The sequence below is a fragment of the Delphinapterus leucas genome, chromosome 8 (genome assembly GCF_059928025.1).
Source record: "Delphinapterus leucas isolate spDelLeu-1000000601 "Yukka" chromosome 8, BTC_Dleu_Yukka2, whole genome shotgun sequence".
NCBI lineage: Eukaryota > Metazoa > Chordata > Mammalia > Artiodactyla > Monodontidae > Delphinapterus > Delphinapterus leucas.
Window position 1 is genome coordinate 93,522,736 of NC_143136.1, and position 25,259 is coordinate 93,547,994.

A 25,259-nucleotide genomic window follows, 5' to 3' on the forward strand; every position below is an offset into this window, starting at 1 on the left:
TAAATAGTAAACCGTATGGCACTCATGTTGGAAAGATGGTATTTTATTCCTTCAGATAACTGAGTACTGTTTGTTTTTTTTCCCCAAGTGGCGTGGGGTTTTTTGTTGTTTTTTTAAAATTTATTTTATTTATTTTGGGCTGTGTTGGGTCTTCATTTCTGTGCGAGGGCTTTCTCTAGTTGCGGCGAGTGGGGGCCACTCTTCATTGCCATGCGCGGGCCTCTCACTGTCGCGGCCTCTCTTGTTGCGGAGCACAGGCTCCAGACGCACAGGCTCAGTAGTTGTGGCTCACGGGCCTAGTTGCTCCGCGGCATGTGGGATCTTCCCAGACCAGGGCTCGAACCCGTGTCCCCTGCATCGGCAGGCGGACTCTCAACCACTGTGCCACCAGGGAAGCCCCAAGTTGCATGTTTTATAATTGCTTCAGTAATTCATTCATTATATCATTTGTTTAAAAATTGAAAAAGCCCACAAACTTGATAGCCCACTCAAAATATTTTTATAATATACTTTATATAAAGAATGGTGATTTTTACATTTTTTTTTCCTAAAGGCAGTTTACGTTCAAAGTAAACAAATGAAATTGAACGGTTGACAGTTCCTAATAGATGACATAAAATCTTTTGTGCTTATTAAGGCATTTTTAATATCAAGACTCTACTAATTTTATTTGTGGAGTGGTTCCTTATATGCAGGGGGTAAAAGGGTGTTTGGAAAATGAAAGAGGTATAAAAAAACGCTGTGACAGTGTGTTTTGGGAGGTGTTGGTAATAATAAAAATAGCTGACTCAGCTCTTGAAAAGATATGTTTAATTTACTTCATCCATTTCTCCTACTATAAAGTAGTTCCCAGGAAGCTCCCAGGAGCTTCCACCATGGATTTTTTTTTTTTTTTCCTGCCATATGGTCTATAAAAACCGAAGGCTTTTAGTTGCCTGTTATACATAACAAGACATAGTGACATATTTGTTTCAAAATGTAAAACAGACTTTAATAGGATCTTTTTATGGCAGCAGTCAAGCTGTAGTCTATACACAATATAGTATTAAGCCATCTTAACACACAGTGTCAGTTAAAATCATGTTAGACTTTTTCTACAAAGTGGAATTTTATCCTTCTATTGGCAGTTAGCTTTTTCAAGTATTCCAGTACCTCTTGTATTGAGTCTAATTATACACACACGTATACACATAAAGACCGCATAATCTTTTACTAGTTTTAACTAACAAGTTCTAGTCTGACCCTTTTTCATAAATTTGACTCTTTTTAATTTTGTTTTAATGTTTTTTCTTCTGAATTCATTCACATCAACAATAGGGATAGATAGATATAGATGAGGATATAGAGATAGAGATATTAGAACAAACTTATTTTACCAAGATCTAAGTCTGCTATTCTATTAATAGTATATAGCTGCTAGAAATAATATGGAAAAATACTGAGATTGGAAGGGCAAAAAAATTAATTATAGGAATCTTCTATATCTAGTTAAAGCCTACCTTCTTTCTGATTTATGCAGTAGAGCAATTTGTGATAGCAGAAGTTTAGCTTTGGCCCTAGCTTAGAAATATGTCAGGTTTTCAGAAGTTCTTTTGTCAGTTGTTTAGTACTGGAAACAATGTTTAAACTAGTGGTAGTTTTCTAGTCTAGCTGTTGAAGTATTTTAGCACATAATATTGAATTAATGAACTAAAGGTAGTCTTAGTTTCAAGTTTCAGATTCTGGATAAAAGGCATCATCTGGTTACTTCTGAGAGAGGAAGAAAAGAAAATTTTGTTTTCTTTGATTGGACTGTTAGCTAGCCTTGGGCAGTGTATTTGACCACATTCCAGCTTCTTTTTGGAAGGACACTCGCTTAGTGCTCAATCCTTAAGAGTAGATGTGTTTAACGTGAAGTTGGCTTGAAGAAAACTTCCTTATAATGGAAGGCCTCTTACTAGGGAGTCCAAGGGGGTGAGATAAGAGAACCAAGTGAGTCAGGGACATAGCTGGACTGTCTCAGGGTGGGGCTCTAGTAGGGGCAGGTCAGATTACTCCATGAAGCAATACACTGATCAGTAAGGAAGAGAAAACCTTCCTCATACAAACATGTGAGATAAGCAGCAGAATTCTCACAAGATCTGAATTATATACTCAGGTATCAAGCTTACCCATGCAAACAGATGAAGCAATGGTAGGTGGCAGTCATACTGAAGAAAGATTCCCAGTTTTATCAATAAACTGAAGCCTCTTGATCCCCTCATGTCTCAGAGGAGTCTTATTTTAGTTCACCAACCACCTCTTTTACCATAATAAATTTTGAGTTTCTTCAGTACACAAGATTTTTAGCTAGATATTAGGTGATAGGTTTAGTGCAAAAGATTTATGAGAGTGCAAGAGGTATGTGTACTGTTGATTTTTTTTTTAAGGTAGTTGGTAACAGACATTATCGAACTCCAGGCAGTGTAGCAAAGCGAAAATTTTTCTTAGTTCACCATTTTTCACCTATTATCTTCATTATGATTCTTTTCCAACCCAAATGTTTCTTGAAATGGATTGTAGTGTTCTCCTGTGTAAAATAAGTATTGTTAGATTTCTGGAATCTTGTCAAATCGCACCACAACTACTGAGGACCCAGTTCCTTATCAGAATGAATAGACTTTTTCTTAGGAAAGTTATATCTTGTTGTTGCTTTGCTTTGTTTAGATTCTGGTCGTCCATCTTGCAGGATTTTAAGTAGGGACTTGAGCCATGAGACCATAACACAAAAGTTAACTGGGGCTTATGACAGCAGGTAAACAGGGAGTCCAGCACAGATTTTCCTAATCCATTTTTGCCCTTTCTGTTATGCCAGCTGCCGCAGGAAATCAACTCTCTCCCAGTTGTCACTTTGGCATTTTTCTTCCTTCCTTCTCTTTTCACCTCACTTCTACAGCTCCAGTTACCACCTGAGAGGTTTTTTTTTTTAATAAATTTGTTTATTTGTTTGTTTGTTTATTTATGGCTGCGTTGGGTCCTCGTTGCGGTGTGCGGGCTTCTCATTGCGGTGGCTTCTCTTGTTGCAGAGCCCAGGCTCTAGGCGCATGAGCTTCATTAGTCGTGGCACGCAGGCTCAGTATTTGTGGCACACAGGCTTTGTTGCTCCGTGGCATGTGGGACTTCCCGGACCAGGGCTCCAACCTGTGTCCCCTGCATTGGCAGGCGGATTCTTAACCACTGTGCCACCAGGGAAGCCCCTGCGAGTTTTAATTAATAGTTTTACATGGGGAATTGCCTTTGGCCAATTGAGCTGCCATCATACCGACATCACTCTCCAAGATCTGAAAGTTAAATCTTATCCTTTTCCACAAATGTACTATGACACAAATAATGAATTATCTCAGAATTTGAGTGTCTGGTGTTCAAAATTCAAGTTTGTTATAGAATTAAACTGGTCAGGAGATGCATTTATTTTATTCTTAGTATATATTAAGCTTCATATAGATATTCTTAACTAGAATTACACAGTCCAATAGGCTATCTGTCACAAATCCAATGACAGTGTGTACTCAGAAACTATAGGCAATGAGGATTTAATCGCAGCACCCTAATGTCCTCTTATTACCTTGAAATCTTTTCAGTTGACATTCTATTATTTAATTCCATTACATACCAGTAATTGCATTTACTGAAGCCAGTGTTTCTCCTTATAGGAAATGCTGATCTTAGTAAATTTCAACTATAGACAGGGAAATGTTCTTTAATAAATAATTGAGGACTTCCCTGGTGGTCCAGCAGTTAAGACTCCAAGCTCCCAATGCAGGGGGCCTGGGCTCATTCCCCGGTCAGGGAACTAGATCCCGCATGCATGATGCAACTAAGAGTCTACATGCCACAACTAAGATCCCACACATGGCAACGAAGGTCCTGCTGCTGCAACTAAGACCCGGTGCAGCCAAATAAAATAAATAAATATTAAAATAAAAATAAAATAAAAAAATAATTGAAAGACTTTTTCACAGTTCAGTGCTGGTCCTGTTACCTCTGATGTCTAGAGTATTTTATACATGGTAACTAAATTATGGAATCTGGAAAATCATCTCCTCAAGAAATCTCACAAGGTGTGCTACATAGTAGCTTAATGTAAATAGGTTAAAGAGACTGGCTTTATCTCAAGTGGCTTACTATGTTAAAGAAGAGTTTAATATATTCAGCTTCACAGTTGCAACACCAAGTGAATTCTGACACCTCTGATGAGATGATTAAAGTTGGACATTTTTTTCTTTCGACAGCATTAACAAAGAGAGCATCATAGATGTGGAAGGTGTTGTGAGAAAAGTGAATCAGAAAATTGGAAGCTGTACGCAGCAAGATGTAGAGTTACATGTTCAAAAGGTAATTTTTTTCAAAATATAAAATTGTATACAGAAATAGATGAACTAGTTCTTATCACTAGTCACATCAAGTCTATATGTTCTTTTTTTTTTAATTAATTAATTTTTGGCTGCATTGGGTCTTCGTTGCTGTGTGCAGGCTTTCTCTAGTTGTGGTGAGCGGGGGCTATTCTTCGTTGTGGTACACGGGCTTCTCATTGCGGGGGCTTCTCTTGCTGTGGAGCACGGGCTCTAGTCTAGGCGTGCAGGCTTCAGTAGTTGTGGCATGTGGGCTCAGTAGTTGTGGTTTGCGGGCTCTAGAGCGCAGGCTCAGTAGTTGTGGCACACGGGCTTAGTTGCTCCGCGGCATGTGGGATCTTCCGGGACGAGGGCTCGAACCTGTGTCCCCTACATTGGCAGGAGGATTCTTAATCACTGTACCACCAGGGAAATCCCTATATATTCTTAATAATTAGAGTTGATGTAAAATATTGAGATTTATAAATTGATTACTGACTCAGTTAGCTTTTGTTATATAACAAACCACCTCAATACTTAGCGACTTAAAACAACAAAAACATTTATTTGCTCATGATTCTGTGCAATTTGGGAATGAGGGTCAGCCTATCTGGGATGGCTCATCTGCACCACATGACATTGCCTGGGGTCACTGATATTTCTGGGACATCTCCCCATGGCCTCTCCTCATCCAGCAGGCTTGCCCAGGCTTGCTGACATGGTACATCTACCATAGTCACATACGGAAAAGTATAAAACACATCTAAAAAGCTTTATTCACTATTATGAACCTATTTTGCTGTGAACTTTCTTTTAATGATGTACTTCTGAAGGTTGATTAGTTATACTCTTAATCATTATATTTCTTTATAATCATTGTATTTCTAATATTTTACAGTATAAAGAAGTCAAGAGACAATACTATATTGGACTTACATCCCAGCAATAACTTTTTCATACAAGATTTATCCCACATCATTTCCTTAGACATAAAAACTAAAAATGCTCACCATCATTGACCTTTAAAATCTTATAAGTGAACTCACATGTATTTAATACTATTGAAATAATCCTGCAATTTTGAACCTGCAGTCTCAGATCCAGGTCTAGTTTATATCTATAATATTCATCATTGACTTTCTCTTACAGAGTAGTCCTTTCCCACCCTTACCCCTGTGTGTGTGTGTGTGTGTGTGTGTGTAGGCACGCGTGTGAGCGAGCACACATATAGGGGATAGAACAGAGAGATGCAGAAAGACAGATTCATCCATACACAGTAATTTGGGAGTAAGGTTGTATTTAATTGAAATTGACTGTCTTGGAACTCTTCAAGACTTAGAAAATCTTGTATTTTTTACCGACCTAAGTTGCCAAATTACTTTGTTCTCTTTGTGTAAGTCTTATTTCAAACTAACCCTACCATGAAGTCTGCAACTACTTTGTGCCAAGCACTATGTGAAGTTCTGGGATGAAAGCGCTCACGACCTAATGAAGGAGATGATAAATTTCTAGTAGTTAGAAAAATGAAAGAGGTAGCTGTCCAGTTCTCCAACTTTGCATTGGAGATCAAGTTTCTGTTAACTCATCAAAGGGAAGCATGACAACTTAGGTATAGGGGGTGGTGACAAATAATTCTATTTTAATGCTATGAAGAGGACTAGAGTATCCTTCTGATACCTTTTCTTCAAGTGTCTGAGCTGAATGCTAAATGTGATTTACCAACTGGAAGAATATAATTTCCTTTCTGGAATTAACTAAATAAGGTCTCTTTCCCTCTTGTGCTTTAGCAGGTTTTCCAGGCATAGTTGGGAATAACTAATAGGGTAACATGTTTTTTTAAGAGAGGCTAAAAAAACCCAAGCTCATTCTTTATGACCTAACTGCTTTTTTTTTTTTTTTTTTTTTTTTGCGGTACACGGGCCTCTCACTGTTGTGGCCTCTCCCGTTGCGGAGCACAGGCTCCGGACTCACAGGCTCAGCGGCCATGGCTCACGGGCCCAGCCGCTTCACGGCATGTGGGATCTTCCCAGACCGGGGCACGAACCCGTGTCCCCTGCATTGGCAGGCGGACTCTCAACCACTGCGCCACCAGGGAAGCCCCCTAACTGCTTTTTAGCACTAAAATGTGCAGTTAGTGTGAGTTAGGGATTTTAACACCATAAAGGAACACTTTCTACAGCAGCTCCCAGCCAGGAGAGCAGCAGGAAATGAGCTATAACATACTTGATGAAAGAAAGCATTGAGGGATATTTAGAAAACGAATGAGGAAGGGAAAGAGAGGTACAGCAGAATTGAGCTGACTTTGGTCCTAGTGGTAGAAATGGCCAGATGCTTTTAACAATTATAATAACTTATTTGTTAATGGCTCTTTCAAACGAGCAAAGTGTTTTCTTATTCATTATTCCATTTGATTCTTACCGCAGACCTTATTTTACAGACGACTGTTGAAGCGCTAGGTAAAGTGATTTGCCTAACAACAGCTTTTATGTGACAAAGAGAGGCCTTAAGCCAGACCCCTCGACTCCAGTTATTACTTATTTAAGACATTGGTGTGCACCTTAGAGTTTACAAAGTATTTGTACCTATGTTATCTCATCTGACTATTCCAGCAACCCAGGGATGTACACAAGAAATATTATTATCCCCATTTTATAGGTGAAAAAAACATGTACCATCTTTGATTTTAGCAAGTAGTTTCAGTTAAAGATGTATGCAAACATTGTTTCTCATGTTAAGTCAACTGTAGATTTTTTTGAAACAAAAGATAACAGGTTTTGTGTGTTTCTTGATATTTTTGGTAATCTCTCACTTTCAGATTTATGTGATCAGTTCAGCTGAACCCCGCCTGCCCCTGCAGCTGGACGATGCCGTTCGTCCTGAGGTGGAAGGAGAAGAGGTGAAAACTACACTTTTGAAATAATGTGTTTCCTCTGTATGTTTAGTTTGCAAAACATTGAAAACTTGATGTGCTACTTTTGTAGGAAGGGTACCTATGAATTGATTTGAGCTTCATTTTTATTTAAACGTACTCTTACATTAACAATTCTCAAACTTTTTGGTTTCAGGATTCCTTTACATTCTTAAAAATAATTGACCCCACAGTCTTCTGTTTTTGTAGGTATACCTATCAATATTTACAGTATTAGAAGTTAAAACAAAATTTTTAATATTTATGACATTATTAAAAATAATATAATTAGATTATGTGTCTGTGTATTCCTATATAAATAATAAAAACAGCAGTAACATTTTATGAAAAGTATTTTCAAAAACAAAAAATAATTTAGTGTCAAGGCTGACATTGTGTCACATGTCTACATTGTTGGTAATATCTGGCTCAATACACAACAATTAGATTTTCATATCTGCCTCTACATTCATTCTGTTGTGATAGCACACATCATGAAGCCTTTGGAAAATTTCTCAGTATAGTCAGGAAAAAATGAGAGTGAAAAGGTATTATTATGAAAAATAAGTTTGACTTAACAGACTCCCTTCTGAAAGTGTATCAGGTACCTTCACTGGTGCCCTGAACATACTTTGAGAACCACTGTTCTATGTCAGCTTTTATCTGTTCCTTCACTCTTCAACTAGCAGGTAAAATCCAGGGATCAATGAAGGTGCTGGTTGTTAATTATTCTGATATCCCAATAATGAGTCAAGGGGTTTGGGGGCAGGAGGTGGAAAAAAAGCATTAACCTCAATTCATTCTCATTTCTCTTCTTTCCAGCTCTTCCTTTTAACAATAACTTCTCTCTGGCTCCACTTCTTGTATCTAGGATCTTTGATTTGGGGGTATAACATGAACACACGTGAACACACCTATTCTTACTTAAAAATTAACATGGCTTCTGCAAGTGTTGTTTGTGTCCTTAAAAAACTTAGTAAAATCTGTTTTTTCATCTTTTTTTTAGGATGGAAGAGCTACTGTTAACCAAGATACAAGATTAGACAACAGAGTCATTGATCTTAGGGTATGCCTCATTTGTTTATTTAGTGACATGATTGTGCTGACATCAAGGTGGGCAAGGATACCATACCTGACTCAGGTTTATAGAAAAAATCGGCATTTGCCTGTATGTAATATGATAATACAAGAAGTAATTTACCTTTCTGACTGACCCTTCCCCTAAAAAGAATTGTAGGCAACAAGGACAGTTGAGTAATAGTTCACAAGATACTGACTTGCTTCATGTTAAAATGACAAAGGAACATGAAGCTAATAAATGGTCTTGCTTCCAGGTAGTACCTGTTTCAAACAAGGTAGTCAGCAAGTGAAAACATAACCATTAATATCACTACAAAATTGTGAAAGAAGTTATGTGTACACTTTAGAACAACCAGGTGGAGATTAGTAGTTAATGCCTCAACTCTTTGAATTTGATCGGAGCACAGAGTTAATAATAATAACAAAGAAGTATTTGGCCCTGGTGGTTTATATAGTAATCTCATAGGTCTTCTGTTTCCCTTTCTGGTTTGGTAACAAGTGAAAGAGTTCAGTGGTTTCATCATTGTAGTAAAACCAATGTCATCTCTCTTTCTTAATGTTTGACCATATCATCTCTTTTACTTAAATAATCTACCTAAAACTTAAATGCTTTGTCACATTAAGAGTTCTTTCCAACCTTTCTGCGCTTATTGTACGCTCATGTTTCACCTGATTATTTGCTTTTTGTCTGCTTTTACCTTTTCCATTTTAATTTATAGTATATAGAAAAGGCTAGCAATAATCAAGTCCTTTTGGTACTGCCTAGAAACCTCAGGTTTTTCGTAATTTTGGCCACAGTACTTAGACATCCTACTGTATTTGCTATTTGCTCACACAAGTTATTGGTTGTGCCTCTAGAATTTGGCCTGAAGAGTATTTTTCTTTGACCCACATTTTTTTTTTTAATTTAAATTCATTGCCATCATTGAAAAACGGAGGGTTTTCGCATTAAATCTAGATGGTTTTTCTCAAAAAGTTGGAGGTGAACCCATCAATACTGGGCCCATGTAGCAAAATTAGCTAGTACTCTATATTGAGCATTCTGTTCTCTACCGTGCCCTGCACCACCCAGGAAGTACCATTCATTCATTCCATTTGTTATTTGTCTGGCCCTTGTAAGCATTCACCTTTTTAACCCCTACTTTGACTTTACATTTTGGGAAGCATTCTATACATAAGTAGCTTGAAATCTTTTACACACCTTAGATTATGTCTAAACTACTACCTAATTTAACTCCAAACCAGTTTTTTTAAAAGACTCTCAGTTTAGCAAAGTCAAGAGTTGGAGAGGTTGGAAATAAAGGGCAAAATTTGCATTCTCCTTCTATAATATGAAAAATTCCAAGATATATCCTTATATTGATTGTCATGTAACCTAACTTTTCTTTCATATAGTGAATTGTTTTCTCTCTGAACTTTCCAGGCAGGTGACCTGATTAGAAAATACTCCATCTCAGTTAATGTGTCAAATTGATTTAATTAGTTTTTTTAATTGTCTTATAGACATCAACTAGTCAGGCAGTCTTCCGTTTCCAGTCTGGCATCTGCCATCTTTTCCGAGAAACTTTAATTAACAAGGGTTTTGTGGAGATCCAAACTCCTAAAATCATCTCAGGTATGCTTTAAGATATTTCTCTTAGTTTTTTAAAATAAATTGCTTTCACCCAAGTTGATTCATATTAAGTTTTGGTTTTGGTTTTGTTTTTTTAATTTGAGACTCCCAAGTGTCCCTTGAGGTTTATTGCCATGAGACTATTTTGAAGACTATGCTATATAGCAGCAATCACACATCACTAACACCAGTAATACTAAATCCCCTTATTTCAGGAGTCATTATGTGATAATGATTATAAAATGAAGCAATAACACATGAAGCAGTATCTTTATTAATGTAAGGCACACCAGAAACTACTTTCCTTATGTAGGTTTCTTTCTAATTGGTATTGCAGTTGTTTTTTGTATAAGCTACATTGTAAAATTACTACATACTACAGATGGGAAAATCTCATTAATTCTCATTCTTACATGAGAAACTTATATTAATCATTCTTAACCATTTAACCTTTTTAGAGTTACTTAAATAACAAGAAAAAGTATGTTATAATTTAATTATAAATTAAAAATTGAACATTGCATTATTGAGAATTAGAAAATTACTAAGAATATCATATCTTTTTTCCTTTAAAAAATTTTTTTTACAACTCCAGAGTAGCTTTAATAGATTTGAAATTGATGCAGAAAGAGAGCATATATATCCAAAGAAGTAAAATGGAGATATAGCCAAAGAAGTAAGTCTGTCCTAAATATAAACTGTTTAGAATCAGGTATAAGACATATATAGATTATGGTTTCTCTGCAATTCTTGATTTTCCAGTTTTTTTTGTTTTGTTTTGTTTTAGTGAAGTACTTGAATCAGAAGTATAAACTTTTTACTGGAAGTTTGCGTTGATAAGCTTACAGTTAATTATAACGTGTTTGCATTTCAGCTGCCAGTGAAGGAGGAGCCAATGTATTTACTGTGTCATATTTTAAAAATAATGCATACCTGGCTCAGTCTCCACAGCTGTACAAGCAAATGTGTATTTGTGCTGATTTTGAGAAGGTTTTCTGTATTGGACCAGGTAAGGTTTTTGGCAGTTACGGTTTTCTCAAAATTCATTAATTGTACCATAGTAATGGTTTTAGAAACACATTTTACATAAAAACATTTTGAAAGCTTAAATCCTTTTATATGCTGACTACATAAACACTAGACTTTGAGGTAAAAATGACAAGGTACTTAGGTAGACATTCTAAATAATATATTTTGTTGTCCTTGATAGCTCCTTTACTGCTGTTGTAAGTTTACAAATGTGCCAGTTTATTTCACTACCAATTTTATTGCAAAGCTGTTCTGTTTTACTATTACTGTTTATACTGTTCTTAGTATTGATAATATGCTAAAGTCCATTAGAAATTACTACAAATGTCTGATATTTAATAGATTATATTAACATGTTTTTTAAGATATAGTTGTTACAAGTCAAACATGGACACATAATCATGTGGCAGATTCTTTTTTTTAATTAATTAATTTATTTATTAATTTATTGGCTGCATTGGGTCTTTGTTGCTACGTGCGGGCTTTCTCTAGTTGCGGCAAAGGGGGGCTACTCTTCATTGAAGTGCGTGGGCTTCTCATTGCGGTGGCTTCTTTTGTTGTAGAGCACAGGCTGTAGGTGCGTGGGCTTCAGTAGTTGTGGCTCGCGGGCTCTAGAGCGCAGGCTCAGTAGTTGTGGCACATGGGCTTAGTTGCTCCGCGGCATGTGGGACTTTCCCAGACTAGAGCTTGAACCCGTGTCCCCTGTATTGGCAGGCAGATTCTTAACCACTGCGCCACCAGGGACGTCCGGCAAACTCTTTTATGAAGCTAGTTATAAGCAAAAACTAGCTTTACCTCATTCTTTAAAACTTACCAAATTACTTTATATATGTAAGTTTTTTGATAGCTTAATAAAAATTAAATACCTGCTAATAGAGAAACTGAGATCATTAAGTTTCTTAATTTTCTGAATTCAATAAACAATTATATGTTGAACACCTGCTGCATATACAGCCTTGCTCTAGGTTCCATGTACATAAGAGAAGAATCAACCAGCCCTTCTCAAATGTTAATGTGCACATGAATCACCTGGGGACCTTGTTAAAATGCAGATTCTGACCATTAGGTCTGTGGTGAGGCTTGAGATTCTGCATTTCTCACAAGCTTCCAGGTACTGCTGATGCTGCTGATTTGCAGACAGACCATGCTTTGAGTGACAAGGGAATAAACATTGTCCCTGCTTCCAAGACAGAATGAGACATGCATACGTAGAGCACTCACAGGGAGTAATCAAGTGATTTTCACAGCAAAAAATCAGATTGTGCTGTACAATCAGCAGATTGGCGTTAATTATATAGTGTAGATAGTGTAAAAAAAGGGAGAAGATGGAATTTGCTAGAGTCACCATAAAAGAGAATTCATACTGAGGTAGGTTCTAAGGACAGAGTGGGAGATACAGACAATGGAGATGACATTCTAGTCAGAGGAAGCAGGATGAGTAAAGTGCATGGGAGAAAATAAAAATGAGACTAGTTAATATTAAGAAATGGGAAATACAGGGTAGGACTAAATTATGAAAGCATAAAGGTTTTAGACATTTTGTCATTTTATGTCTTATTACAGTAATCATTTGGGAACCATTTGTTAAGTTACTGAGGAAGGATGTGTTATAGGAATATCAGTCTTGCAGTGGTATGAAAAATGGAGCAGAGCTAGAGGCAGGAAGACTGGAAAGGAGGAAAGTGCAGTGAGGATAATAAGAACTGGACTGAGGTAATGGCTAGAGTGTGTATAATGTTACTTCATTTGCACAGATTTCATTTAGCTTGAGTCCAGTTTTAATAACATTGAGAACTCACTATATTGAATCTATTTTAATTATTGAGAAGGCACTTCAGGATCTTGCATTCCCTTGGGATTTTCACTAGCCTCATTTATTAATTTACATTTGTTACAGCTTTTACGTGACTGTAGGAATTTGTAATGATCTTGCCGTCCATGAGAATGCTGAAACAGATGTCTTATCAAAGATTTTTCCAACCCTATAATGATAATGAAAATAGTGCCATTGGAGTACTAGTAAATAGGATTTGATATTTGAATCCCAATTTCTCCAAAATTTTAAACAACATGTACTATGCATTTCTTTTATGAATGTTACAGTATTCAGAGCTGAAGACTCTAATACCCACAGACATCTAACTGAATTTGTTGGTTTGGATATTGAAATGGCTTTTAATTACCATTACCATGAAGTTGTGGAAGAAATTGCTGACACTTTAGTACAAATATTCAAAGGACTTCAAGAAAGGTAAAAAATATATATTTTATAACCTTAGATGGGTATAATTTTCAAATTAGTTTAAGTTCTTCAAAATAAAGCAATTCTGAAATATGTAAACTAAGTTTTTATTGGGAACAGGAAAAAAAAGACTTGCCAGTTGGTTGATCAGTTAATTAGTGGAAAAATCCACACTCGAAATAGTAACTTCTGAATCCTAGCCAATTGGGACTACAGCTAGTTAACCTAATCTTCGTGGAGAAGTTTACCAGATCGTGAATTGCCTAACTATATTTGTTTTTTCCTCTATATTGACATCCTGAATTTCTCAGAAATAGAGCATATGTTACTTTTATAGCAGTTTATTATTTGGGAGGTAGTGTGGGGTTCAGAGCTTGGATTCAGCTAGATCCAGGTTGTAGGATCAAATCCCAACTCTGCTATTATCTGTATGGGCGTTGTGCAAGTTAACTCTGCGCCTCAGTTTCCTCTGCTGTTTTAAGTGACGATAATATTACTACTTAACTCAGAGGTCAGGAGTCCCTTTAGTCTTTCAGTTTCTGATCTTTACTGAATCTGTGTAAATAAAGCCTGTGTCAGGAATGTTAATTCTTAGATCAATTAATATTTACAGTGAGTGCTCAGTAGAGATTAGAAACTAGTATACTGAAGGGACTTTCAGCTTATTTGGGCCTGGTGAATTGACACATTTATAGAAAATTATTAGGCATGTTCTGGGTGTTCAGAAAATGGAATTGTGTAAAATGTTCACTTCAGGTACACCCTCTAAACTGGCAGATAGTTTCTCGCTCAAAAGGACATTGAAAGTTGTTTACTTGTGATAATGTTTACAATAGAAAAAATAAGAAAAGAAGATGGAAAGCAAGTTAACTGGGATCAAGAGAGTCTTTTTTTTTTTCTTTTTGCCATACTTGTGACAGTACTGCCAGTATTAAGTTGGATATAACAGATTTATCTAGCACTTTGATAGCTGACAAAGGACTGTATTTGAATTTTCTGTTTGAAGACCATTGATTTAACTATTAGTTGATGTATTTGGATATGCTTCATTAATACTTAAAGAGTTCAAAAATATTTTGAAACTTTTTTACGCCATTGCAAGTCTAATGAGTAATTTCAAGAACATAGAAATTAATCATTGATCTTATAAAAATACTGTAGCATAGCACCAGTATTTTCCAGGCATTCTATTCATTGCATTGTACCTTTGATGAATAGTTAATTGTAGACAGCCTTTTTTTTCCCCTAATGACACTTATTGTTTTCTTTCTGATTTTATTAATACTAGCAATACATATTTATTGCAGACAGCTAGAAATAAAGGCATAAAGTAAAGATTAACAGTCACCCATAATCCCACCCCCCAGAGATAACCATCATTAACATTCTGATGCATTTTTAAAAATTGAGGTGTAATTGACCTACATCACTGTGTTAATTCCAGTGCACAACAGTGATTCCATATTTCTGTACATTACAAAATGATCACCATGTTATGTCTAGTTACTATCTGTCACCATACAAAGCTTTTACAATATAATTGACTATATTCCTCATGCTGTAGATTTTATCCCCATGACTTTTTTTTTGGAACTGGAAATTTATTCTTCTTAATCCCCCTTACCTATTCCAGTCATCCCCCAAACCCCCTTCTTCCACTGTGGTCTGCTAGTTCTCTGTGGTGTCTGTTTCTGTTTTGTTATGTTTCTTAATTTCTTTTGTTTTTTAGATTCCCCATATAAATGAAATCATATGGTATTTGTCTTTGTCTGACTTGCTTCGTTTAGCATAATACCCTCTAGATTCATCCATGTTGTCACAGATGACAAGATTTCATTCCTTTTATGGCTAAGTAATATCCCACTGTGTATATATACACTACATCTTCTTTATTCATCTGTCAGTGGACACTTAGGTTGCTTCCATATCTTGGCCATTGTAATCATAATGCTGGAGTAAACATAGGGGTGTATATATATTTTTGAATTGGTGTTTTTATTTCTTCAGAAAAATATCCAGAATTGGAACTGCTGGATCATACCTATTTCTGATTTTTTGAGTAACCTCTATACTGTTCTCTATAATGGCTGTATCAATTTACATTCCTACCAACAGTACACAAGGGTTCCCTTTCCTCGACATTCTCACCAAAACTTATTATTTGTTGTCTTTTTGATAATAGTCATTCTGACAGGTGTGAGGTGATATCTCGTTGCGGTTTCGATTTGTATTTCCCTGATGATTAGCAACATTGAGCATCTTTCCATGTGTCTGTTGCCCATCTGTGTGTCTTCTTTGGAAAAATGTCTACTCAGATGCTCTGCCCATGTTTAAACTGGGTTTTTTGGTTTTTTGATGTTGAGTTGTATGAGTAATTTGTATATTTTGGATATCAACCCATTGTCAGATATATCATTTGCAAATATCTTCTCCCATTCAGTGGGCAGCATTTCCATGTTGTTAATAGTTTCCTTCACTGTGCAAAAGCTTTTTAGTTTAATGTAGTCCCATTTGTTTATTTTTGCTTTTGTTTCCCTTGCCTGAGGAGACAGATCCAAAAAAATATTGCTAAGGCCAATGTCATTGAACATACTGCCTATGTTTTCTTCTAGGACTTTTATGGCTTCAGGTCTTACATTTAGGTCTTCAATGCATTTTGAGTTTATTTTTGTATATGGTGTGAGAAAGTCCAGTTTAATTCTTTGACAAGTAGCTATCCAGTTTTCCCACCACAATTTATTGAAGAGGCTGTCTTTTCCCCATTGTATATGCTTGCCTCCTTTGTTGTAGATTAATTGACCATATAAGCGTGGGTTAATTTCTGAGCTCTCTGTTGTCTTCCATTGATCTGTGTGTCCGTTTTTGTACCAGTACCATACTGTTTTGATGATGGTAGCTTTGTAGTATAGTTTGAGTCAGGAAGCATGATACCTCCAGCTTTGTTCTTCATTCAAGGTTGTTTTGGCTGTTCAGGTCTTTTCTGTTTCCATGCAACTTTTAGAGTTATTTGTTCTAGTTCTGTGGAAAAAATGCCACTTTTATTTTGCTAGGGATTGCATTGAATCTGTAGATTGCCTAGAGTAGTATGGTCATTTTAACAATATTAATTCCTCCAATCCATGAACATGGTATATATTTCCATTTGTTTGTATCATCTTCACTTTCTCTCATCAGCGTCTTATAGTGTTCTGAGTACAGTTCTTTTACCTCCTTGGTTAGATTTATTCCTAGATATTTTAATCTTTGTAATGCAATTGTAAATGGGATTGTTTTCTTAATTCCTCTTTCTGATAGTTAAATATTATTGTATAGAAACACAACAGATTTCTGTATATTAATTTTGTACCCTGCAACTTTACTGAATTCATTGGTGAGTTCTAATAGTTTTCTGGAGGCATCTTTAGGATTTTCTATGTATAGTATCATGTCATCTGAACCGGTGACAGTTTTACTTCTGTCTTTCCAATTTGGATTCCTTTTATACCTTTTTCTTGTCTGATTGCTGTGGCTAGGACTTGCAATTCTGTGTTGAATTAAAGTGGCGAAAGTGGGCACCTTTGTCTTGTTCCTGATCTTGGAGAAAATACTTTCAGCTTTTCACCATTGAATATGATATTAGCTTTGGGCTTGTCATTATGGCCTTATGTTGAGGTATGTTCCCTCTGTACACACTTTGTTGAGAGTTTTTATCATAAATGGATATTGAATTTTGTCAGAAGGTTTTCTGTATCTGTTGAGATGATAATATGATTTTTATTCCTCAATTTGTTGGTGTGGTGTATCACATTGATTGATTTGTGGATGTTGAACCATCTTTGCATTCCTGGGATAAATCCCACTTGATCGTGATGTATGATCCTTTTCATGTATTGTTGGCTTCAGTTTGCTAGTTTTTAAGGATTTTTGCATCTATGTTTATCAGGGATATGGGCGTATGATTTTCTTTTTTTGTCTGGTTTTGGTGTCAGTGTGATGCTTGTCTTATATAATGAGTTTGGAAGTGTTTCTTCCTCTGGAATTTTTTTTGAATAGGTTGAGAAATATATGTGTTAATTCTTCTTTAAATGTTTGATAGAATTCACATGTGAAGCCATCTGGTGTTGGACTTTTGTTTGTTGGGAGTTTTTTATTACTTTTTTTTATTATTTTCATTACTGATTCAATATCATCATAGTCAGTTGGTCCATTCATGTTTTCTGTTTCTTCCTGATTCAGTCTTGGGAGATTTTATAGGAGATTTTATAGGATCTCTAGGAGTTTGTCCTTTCTTCTAGGTTGTTCATTTTATTGGCATATAGCTATTCATAGTGATCTCTTACGATCCTTTGTATTTCTGTGGTGTCGATTGTAACTTCTATTTCATTTCTGATGATATTGATTTGGGTTCTCTTTTTTCTTGATGAGTCTGGCTAAAGTTTTATCAATTTTATCTTTTCAAAGAACCATCTCTTAATTTCATTGATCTTTCCTTTCTTTTTTAAGTCTCTAATTCATTTATTTTTCACTCTGATCATTATTACTTTTTTCCATATAGTAACCTTGGGTTTTGCTTGTTTCTAATTTCTTCATGTGTAAGTTTAGCTTGTTTGAGATTTTTCTTACTTCCTGAGGTAGGCTTGTATCGCTATAAACTTCCCTCTTAGAACTACTTTGGTTGCATTCTGTAGATTTTGGATTGATGTGTTTTCATTTTCATTTGTCTCCAGGTATTTTTTTATTTCCTCTTTCATATCTTCTGTAACCCATTGGTTGTTGGGAACCATATTGTTTAGCCTCTATGCATTAGTGGGTTTTGCAGGTTTTTTTCCTATAGTTGATTTCTAGTCTCATTGCATGTGGTTGGAAAAAATGCTTGATAGAAATTTAATCTTAAATTTACTGAGACTTGTTTTGTGGCCTACCATGTGATCTATCCTGGAGAATGTTCCATGTGTACTTGAAAATAATGTGCATTCTGCTACTTTTGGATGGAATGTTCTATATATATATACATCTGTTATCAAGTCCATTTGGTCTAATGTGTCATTTTAAAGCCAGTGTTTCCTTACTGATTTTCTGTCTGGGTGATCTGTCTAGTGATGTAAGTGGGGTGTTAAAGTCCCCTACTGTTTTGTGTTATTGTCAATTTCTCCCTTATGTTTGTTAATACTTGCTTTATGTATTTAGGTGCTCCTATGTTGGATGCATATATATTTATAATTGTTAGATCTTCTTGTTGGATTGATCCCTTTATCATTATGTAATGTCCTTCTCATTTCCATTTGCATGGAATAATTTTTTCCATCCCCTCACTTTCAGTCTGAGTGTATCTTTAGATGTGAAGTGATTCTTTGAAGCAGCATATTTGTGGGTCTTGTTTTTTTATCCATTCGGCCACTCTGTGTCTTTTGATTGGAGCATTTAGTCCATTTACATTCAAAGTAATTATTGATAGGTATGTTCTTACTGCCTTTTTGTGACTTGCTTTCGGGTTGTTTTTGTATTTCTATTTTGTTCTTTCTTCTTTTTGCTTTCTTCTTCCCTGTGATTTGATGACTATCTTTAGTGTTAATATGAATTCCTTTCTCTTTTGTATGTGTGTATCTGTTATAGATTTTTGGCTTATGGTTACCATGAGGTTTATATATAGCAACCTATGTACATACATTATTATTTTAAGTTGATGATCTCTCAAGTTCAAATGCATTTCAACAACCCTGTGTTTTTACTCTCCTCCCCCACATTTAATGTTTTTGACATATTTTATGTCTTTTTATTTTGTGTATTTCTTAACTACTTATTGTGGATATAGATGATTTTACTACTTTTGTCTTTTAACCTTCCTGCTAGCCTTATATGTGGTTGATCTACTACCTTTACCATATATTTGCCTTTACCAATGAGAATTTTTCTTTGTAATTTTCCTATTTCTAGTTGTGGCCTTTTGATTGTTTGTTTTTGGCTGCTCTGCGCAGCTTGCAGTACCTTACTTCCCTGACCAGGGATTGAACCCGGGCCCCCACAGTGGAAGTGTGGAGTCTTAACCACTGGACCGCCAGAGAATTCCCTAGTTGTGGCCTTTCTTTCCCCATTTGAGAAGTCCCTTTAACATTTCTTACAAAGCCAGTTTCGTGGTGCTGAACTCTTAGCTTTTGCTTGTCTGTAAAACACTTTATCTTTCCTTTAAATTTGAATGATAGCCTCCCTTGCCAGATAGAGTATTCTTGATTGTACGTTTATTAACTTCAATTACTTTAAATATATGGTTCCATTCCCTTCTGGCCTACAAAGTTTCTGCTGAAAAATCAGCTGACAGTTTTATAGGAGTTCCTTTGTATGTATCTAGTTACTTTTCCCTTGATGCTTTTAATATTCTCTATCTTTAATTTTTGCCTAATTACACTGTGACTTGGTGTGGACCTCTTTGGGTTGATCTTATTTGGGACTCTCTGTACTTCGTGGACCTGGATATCTGTTTCCTTTCCAAGGTTACGGAAGTTTTCTGCTATTGTGTCTTCAAATGCATTCTCTGCCACTTTTTTCTCCTTCTGGGACCCCTATAATGTGAATGTTAGTCTGCTTGATGTTGTCCCAGAGGTCACTTAAACTGTCCTCATTTTTTTTAATTCTTTCTTTTTTTCTGTTCAACTTGAGTGGTTTAGACTACTTTGTCTTCCAGTTCACTAAATTGTTCCTCTGTATCAACTAATCTACTGTTGATTCCTTCTAGTGTATTTATTTGTTACTATATTCTTCATCTCTGTTTGGCTCTTCTTTATATTTAATAACTCTGTTAAACTTCTCATTGTGTTTATACATTCTTCTCTCAAGTGAATTGAGCATCTTTATGACCATTACCTTGATTTTTTTTCTTTTTTTTTTGTCACGCTGCATGGCTTATGAGATCTTAGCTCCCCAACCAGGGATTGAACCCAGGCCCCCGCAGTCAAAGCACCAAGTCCTAACCATTGGACCACCACCAGGGAATTCCCTACCTTGAACTCTTTATTGCGTAAATTGCTTATCTCCACTTCACTTAGCTCTTCTTCTGGGGTTTTATCTTGTTCCTTTGTTTTGAAAATATTCCAGTGTCACCTTATTTTGCCTGATTCTCTGTTTTTATTTCTATGTATTAGGTAGGTCGATTATGTTTCCTGATCTTGGAGAAGTGGCCCTATGTAGGAGACATCGTATAGGGCCCAGCAACACACTCACCTCTGTTCACCAGAGCGATATGCTCTAGGGGGTGCCTGCGGTATGAGCTGTGTAGGCCCTTCTGTTATGGCAGGGCTGACTTCTGTGGGCATGCTGGTAGGCTTGGCTGGCCCCCAGCCCAGTTGGTTGCCAAGCGCTACGTAGTGCAGAGCCTGCTGGTTACTGGTGGGCAGCACAGGTCCCAGGACTGGTGCTGGCCCACTATTTGGCAGGGCCCAATCCTGGGCCCTCTTGTGGGCAGGGCCAGATCCTAGGGTGGCTGGGGGCTTGGGAGGAAAGGGGTCTACAGCTACTACTGGCCTGCTGGTAGATGGGGCTTTATCCTTGTGTGGTTGGCTGCTTGGCCTGGGGCTTCCCAGGACTAGTGCTGACTGGCTGGTGGCCGGGCCTGGTCCATGTGCTAACAGGCTAGAGGGAGGATTCCAAAATGGTGCTTGCCAGCACCAGTGTCCTCACGATAGAATGAGCTCCCAAAAAAGGCTGCTGCTAACATCTGTGTCCCCAGGGTGAGTCCCAGTTGCCTTCTGCTTGTTTAGGAGGCTCTCCAAGATCAGCAAGTGGGTCTGACCCTGTCTCCTTTCAGATTACCACTTCTGCCCCAGGTCTCAGAGCATGTGAGATTTTACATGCACCCTTTAAGTGGATTTTCTGTTTCCTGTGGGGGCTTCAGTTCTCCCAAATGCAAGCCCCACTGGCCTTCAAAGCCAGACATTCTAGCCGGCTTGTCTTCCTGGTGCAGGATCCCCAGCCTGGGGAACCTGATATAGGACTCAGACCTCTCACTCCTTGGGGGGAATTTCTGCAGTTGTGATTATCCTCCTATTTGTTGGTTGCCTACGTTGGGGGTATGGTTGTGGACTATGCCACATCTCTGCCCTTCCTACCCGTCTCTTTGTGGTTCCTTCTTTATATCTTTGGTTGTAGAAGATCCCTTCTGCTAGTCTTCTGGTTGTTCTCATCAATAGTCGCTCTGTAAATAGTTATTTTGGTGTGCCCATGGGAGGAGGTGAATTCAAGGTCTTCCTACTCTACGATCTTGGCCAGTCCTCCCAGCCTTTTCTTTTAACCTTTGTTCTCTGAAACATTTCAATAGAGTTTATTTTAAGCAACTTTTCATTCAGATAGTCAACAGAACGACAGATGTTTCCCTATAAAACAAAATATCTTTTGAAACTATAATGAAGGAATAGAGCTTTTCTCATTTTCTTTTTACATTTATAATTCAAGGAGGTTTGTGAAACTCATTTATTTTAGGTATTGACATCTTCGCTACTTAATATTGGAATATGAAATTTCCACTTTGGTTTTTGTAACAACAGACCAAGCATGAATTGGGCCCTTGGGATTAAAATCAAATCTCTACTTACAAATTAGAGATTCAGACACCATTATCACTGGGCTTTCTCAGTAGACTTAACATGGCAACTTGGAAATAAAAGTCTTCTTTCTGTCTTCTATATAGCATTTAGGAATTTTAAGTTTCTATGTCGGTTGTAAACTGGGTTATCTGGCTTTTGTCCTATCCCTCTCCTGTTTATCATTAGTACTTATCTCTCACAGAAGAATATACAAATGTATTTTAACACATCATTGACTCGGGGATTTTTGCAGAAACGAACGCCTGTGGCCAGCGATTTGTTATGTAAGTGAATATTGAAACACCCACGTTTGAGTAAATATCAACTTTTTTTGCACTTAATGTATTTTTTTAATAAATTTATTTATTGTTTATTTTTGGCTGAGTTGGGTCTTTGTTGCTGCGCGCGGGCTTCCTCTAGTTGCAGCAAGCGGGGGCTACTCCTCGTTGTGGTGCACAGGCTTCTCACTGCAGTGGCTTCTCTTGTTGCGGAACATAGGCTCTAGGCGTGCGGGCTTCAGTAGCTGTGGCTTGCAGGCTCAGTAGTTGTGGCACACGGGCTTAGTTGCTCCACAGTGTGTGGGATCTTCCCGGACCAGGGCTCAAACCCGTGTCCCCTGCATTGGCAGGCAGATTCTTAACCACTCTACCACCAGGGAAGCCCTGCACTTAATGTATTTATTTGAAAGTTTGTACATGTTTTACTAAAGCATTCTAATATTTCATTAGAGTGTGATAGGCAGTATAGCAGTCAACTCTGTGCAGGGGAGCAGAACATCTATTACAAATATACTGTGTTTCACTGCACTTTCCCCTGGAAGAGCAGTCTCTACACTTTCTGGCGGCATTTTTTTTTTAGTCCTGTGGGTATTATTTCCTCTAGAATATGTGCTTTTACCTGATAGTCAACAAGGTGGATCTTTGTGGGGGGCTCTTTTAGAAATGCCACAGAAAGACCAGGTACAGGACTACCATTACATTCACCAGAATGGTCACTTACCCATTCTCCAGCTACTGCTAACAAAAATTGCTTGTAAGTCATTTTATTCTGTGCATTAATGCTACAGTTAATTTTAAATGCATTGAGTAAACCACAATTACTCAAATAGAAACCCACTTTCTTATACCATTTTTGAGTTTTCCAGAGGATATTGAAGTTTGCCAGATACTGACCGGATTGATCAACTCCTTTAATATATTTATTATACTCTAATATTCAGGTGGGCTTAGTTATCTAATGGCCAGGTCTCCTGTCTTCCTTTCCTGTAGATGCTGTGTAGGCATCATGAATAGTTGTCACTGTGTGGACTAGCCTCTTGTCTTTCCGTAAGAAGAATCACTTCTCCCGTCCGTAAGAATGTCATTTCTCCCCCTGTAGATTTTTAGATTTCTCCTTTAATTGGTGTGGTAGACCACGATTCTCTCTTATAATCCCACAAACTCTGGTTTTATTTTTCAACAATATTTCAGATGTGGACACACTGTTTTAATAATTGTCTTGGTAAACATGGTGCCATGAACCAAGGTGATTGTAGGACCAATAATAGTTTCTTGCAGTTTCTTTCCTTCACCCATGTAAATCGCAAGGTTGCATATATATCCAGTTTCACTTTTGCTAACCATCCTGACCAAAGTTCCATATTTTGTAAGTTTTCCGTGATTATAGGTTTTGAATCTGAGTCGTCCTATCCACTTTATCATTGCCTCCTCAAGTGATAGCTCTTGTTTGGGTATATAGATCAATTGAAATTTTGGTAGAAAATAATCCAAAAAAGTTTTAACTTTTGAAATTCTGTCTGCAGGAAGTAGAGTTTCTGAGTTATTGTTAAAGTGAAGAAATGTCATTATTTGTTCGAACCTTCTTCTTGTCATAATCTTTGGAAAGATAGGTGTTTCAAGTAAGGGATCTGTCGACCAATATTCTTTCCAGTGTGACTTTATTTGTCCCATCAAAATTATTAATCCAAGAAACTTCATCATGTCACTATTGGTTACATCTGTCCATTTTAAAGCCTTATCATACTTTTTATATGATTTTTCATTCTGTGTACGATACAAGTTTGTTTGAGAAGAAACCAGCTTGAAAAAGTTGTTACCGAAAATTAATTCTGTTATTTCACTAACACTGTGTGTTGTTACATTAATAGTTACATCTAACACATCTGTAAAATGTAATAATTTTCGTGAAATGTTGTCTTCAATCCACTCTTCTGTAGAAGCAAAGGAGCATTCTCTAGCACCTTGAGTTTCATTTTCACTTTCCTTATTAGGATCAATCACTAAGGTTTTTTGTCTTTTTGTTTGTCTGATATTCACGTCGTCTAAATCAGAACTACATTCTGAAGAACTGTTGTCTTCTGAGACACTAGTATATATGTCGCTCGGACAGTCAGAAAAAGTATCTGCATAAAATTCACTGAAAAATTCTTCACTCAAAATTTTGTGATGCATCATTTTTGAAAATTTTATGGTAATAAACTTGCATTTATAATATACACAAGGTTGGAACAAAAACCTAATGGAGCAAAATGTGAATGATAATGACAATCATAAGCTGTCCTTGATCAATTTTAAGCTCTAACAACTCCGCACGGTGATGTTAATTGTATCACTCTCTAAAAACGTATTGATACGTCTCTGGTCAATGACATATGGGTAACAAAAGACGTATTAATACATCTCCGGTCAATAATGTATTAAAATATTGATATTCATATTTTTGTATTACCATTGATTAACATGAATAGGGGTTAGTATCCAAAGCAAAGCAATTTAAAAATTAATTATTGGGGTCATCTTAACCCTACTTATATCAAGATTTGAATAAATCAATGGCTAAAGTTTATTACTTCCATTAAAACTTTAAGACTAATCAGGAAGTAGTAGTGTTTTTATTTCTACTGTTTTCATAGAATGTAAACATACTTTTTTCAATTCTGTTAATCATGGAAAATTCTAGATCTCTTACAAAAGTAGATAGACTAGCCTAATGAAACCCCATATACTCATCACCCAATTCAACCGTTGTCAGTCCATGGCCAATTTTGTTTTACCCATTTCCCCCCTGCCCTCTTATTTTGAAGCAAACCTCAGCTATCATTTCATCCATAAATACTTTAGTAAAAATATACCTTTTCAATCTTAGCATCTTCCACAGCAGCAGTTTAGTGCAGTAAACATTTGTCTTGTGCCTCCTGTTTAGAAGGTAGACAATAAACATACTATAGTGATTATTAAAATGAGAAAGAAATAGGCACTCTCCTAAACAAACTTATGGTATAGTGAGAATGGGGGAAGATAAGTGTTCATTAATTTGGTCTTCCTTGATGATAACAAGTGTTATTAAAGTATTAAAAAGTCAGATTTTTTAATGCCTCATAAAATGGGTATTTTATGTTTCTAACAATGTGAGCTGATATGAATTATAAAAGTTTTTTATCCTTTAATGCCACTGTGATGACAAATGAGATTGAGAAATGGTGCTAAAT

General features: G+C 36.6%; 1 protein-coding gene across 2 annotated transcripts in view; it reads left to right on the top strand.

The window, feature by feature from the left end:
• The window catches only part of DARS1 (aspartyl-tRNA synthetase 1), a 66,661-nt gene that overhangs the window by 33,213 nt on the left and 8,189 nt on the right, over window positions 1-25,259 (top strand). For both annotated transcript variants that reach the window (XM_022569627.3, XM_022569628.3), the window contains exons 5-10: window positions 4,251-4,353; window positions 7,165-7,245; window positions 8,264-8,323; window positions 9,841-9,952; window positions 10,824-10,958; window positions 13,082-13,229. In XM_022569627.3, the coding sequence (XP_022425335.2) occupies window positions 4,251-4,353; window positions 7,165-7,245; window positions 8,264-8,323; window positions 9,841-9,952; window positions 10,824-10,958; window positions 13,082-13,229 (639 nt within the window). The remainder of the gene's footprint in view (window positions 1-4,250; window positions 4,354-7,164; window positions 7,246-8,263; window positions 8,324-9,840; window positions 9,953-10,823; window positions 10,959-13,081; window positions 13,230-25,259) is intronic.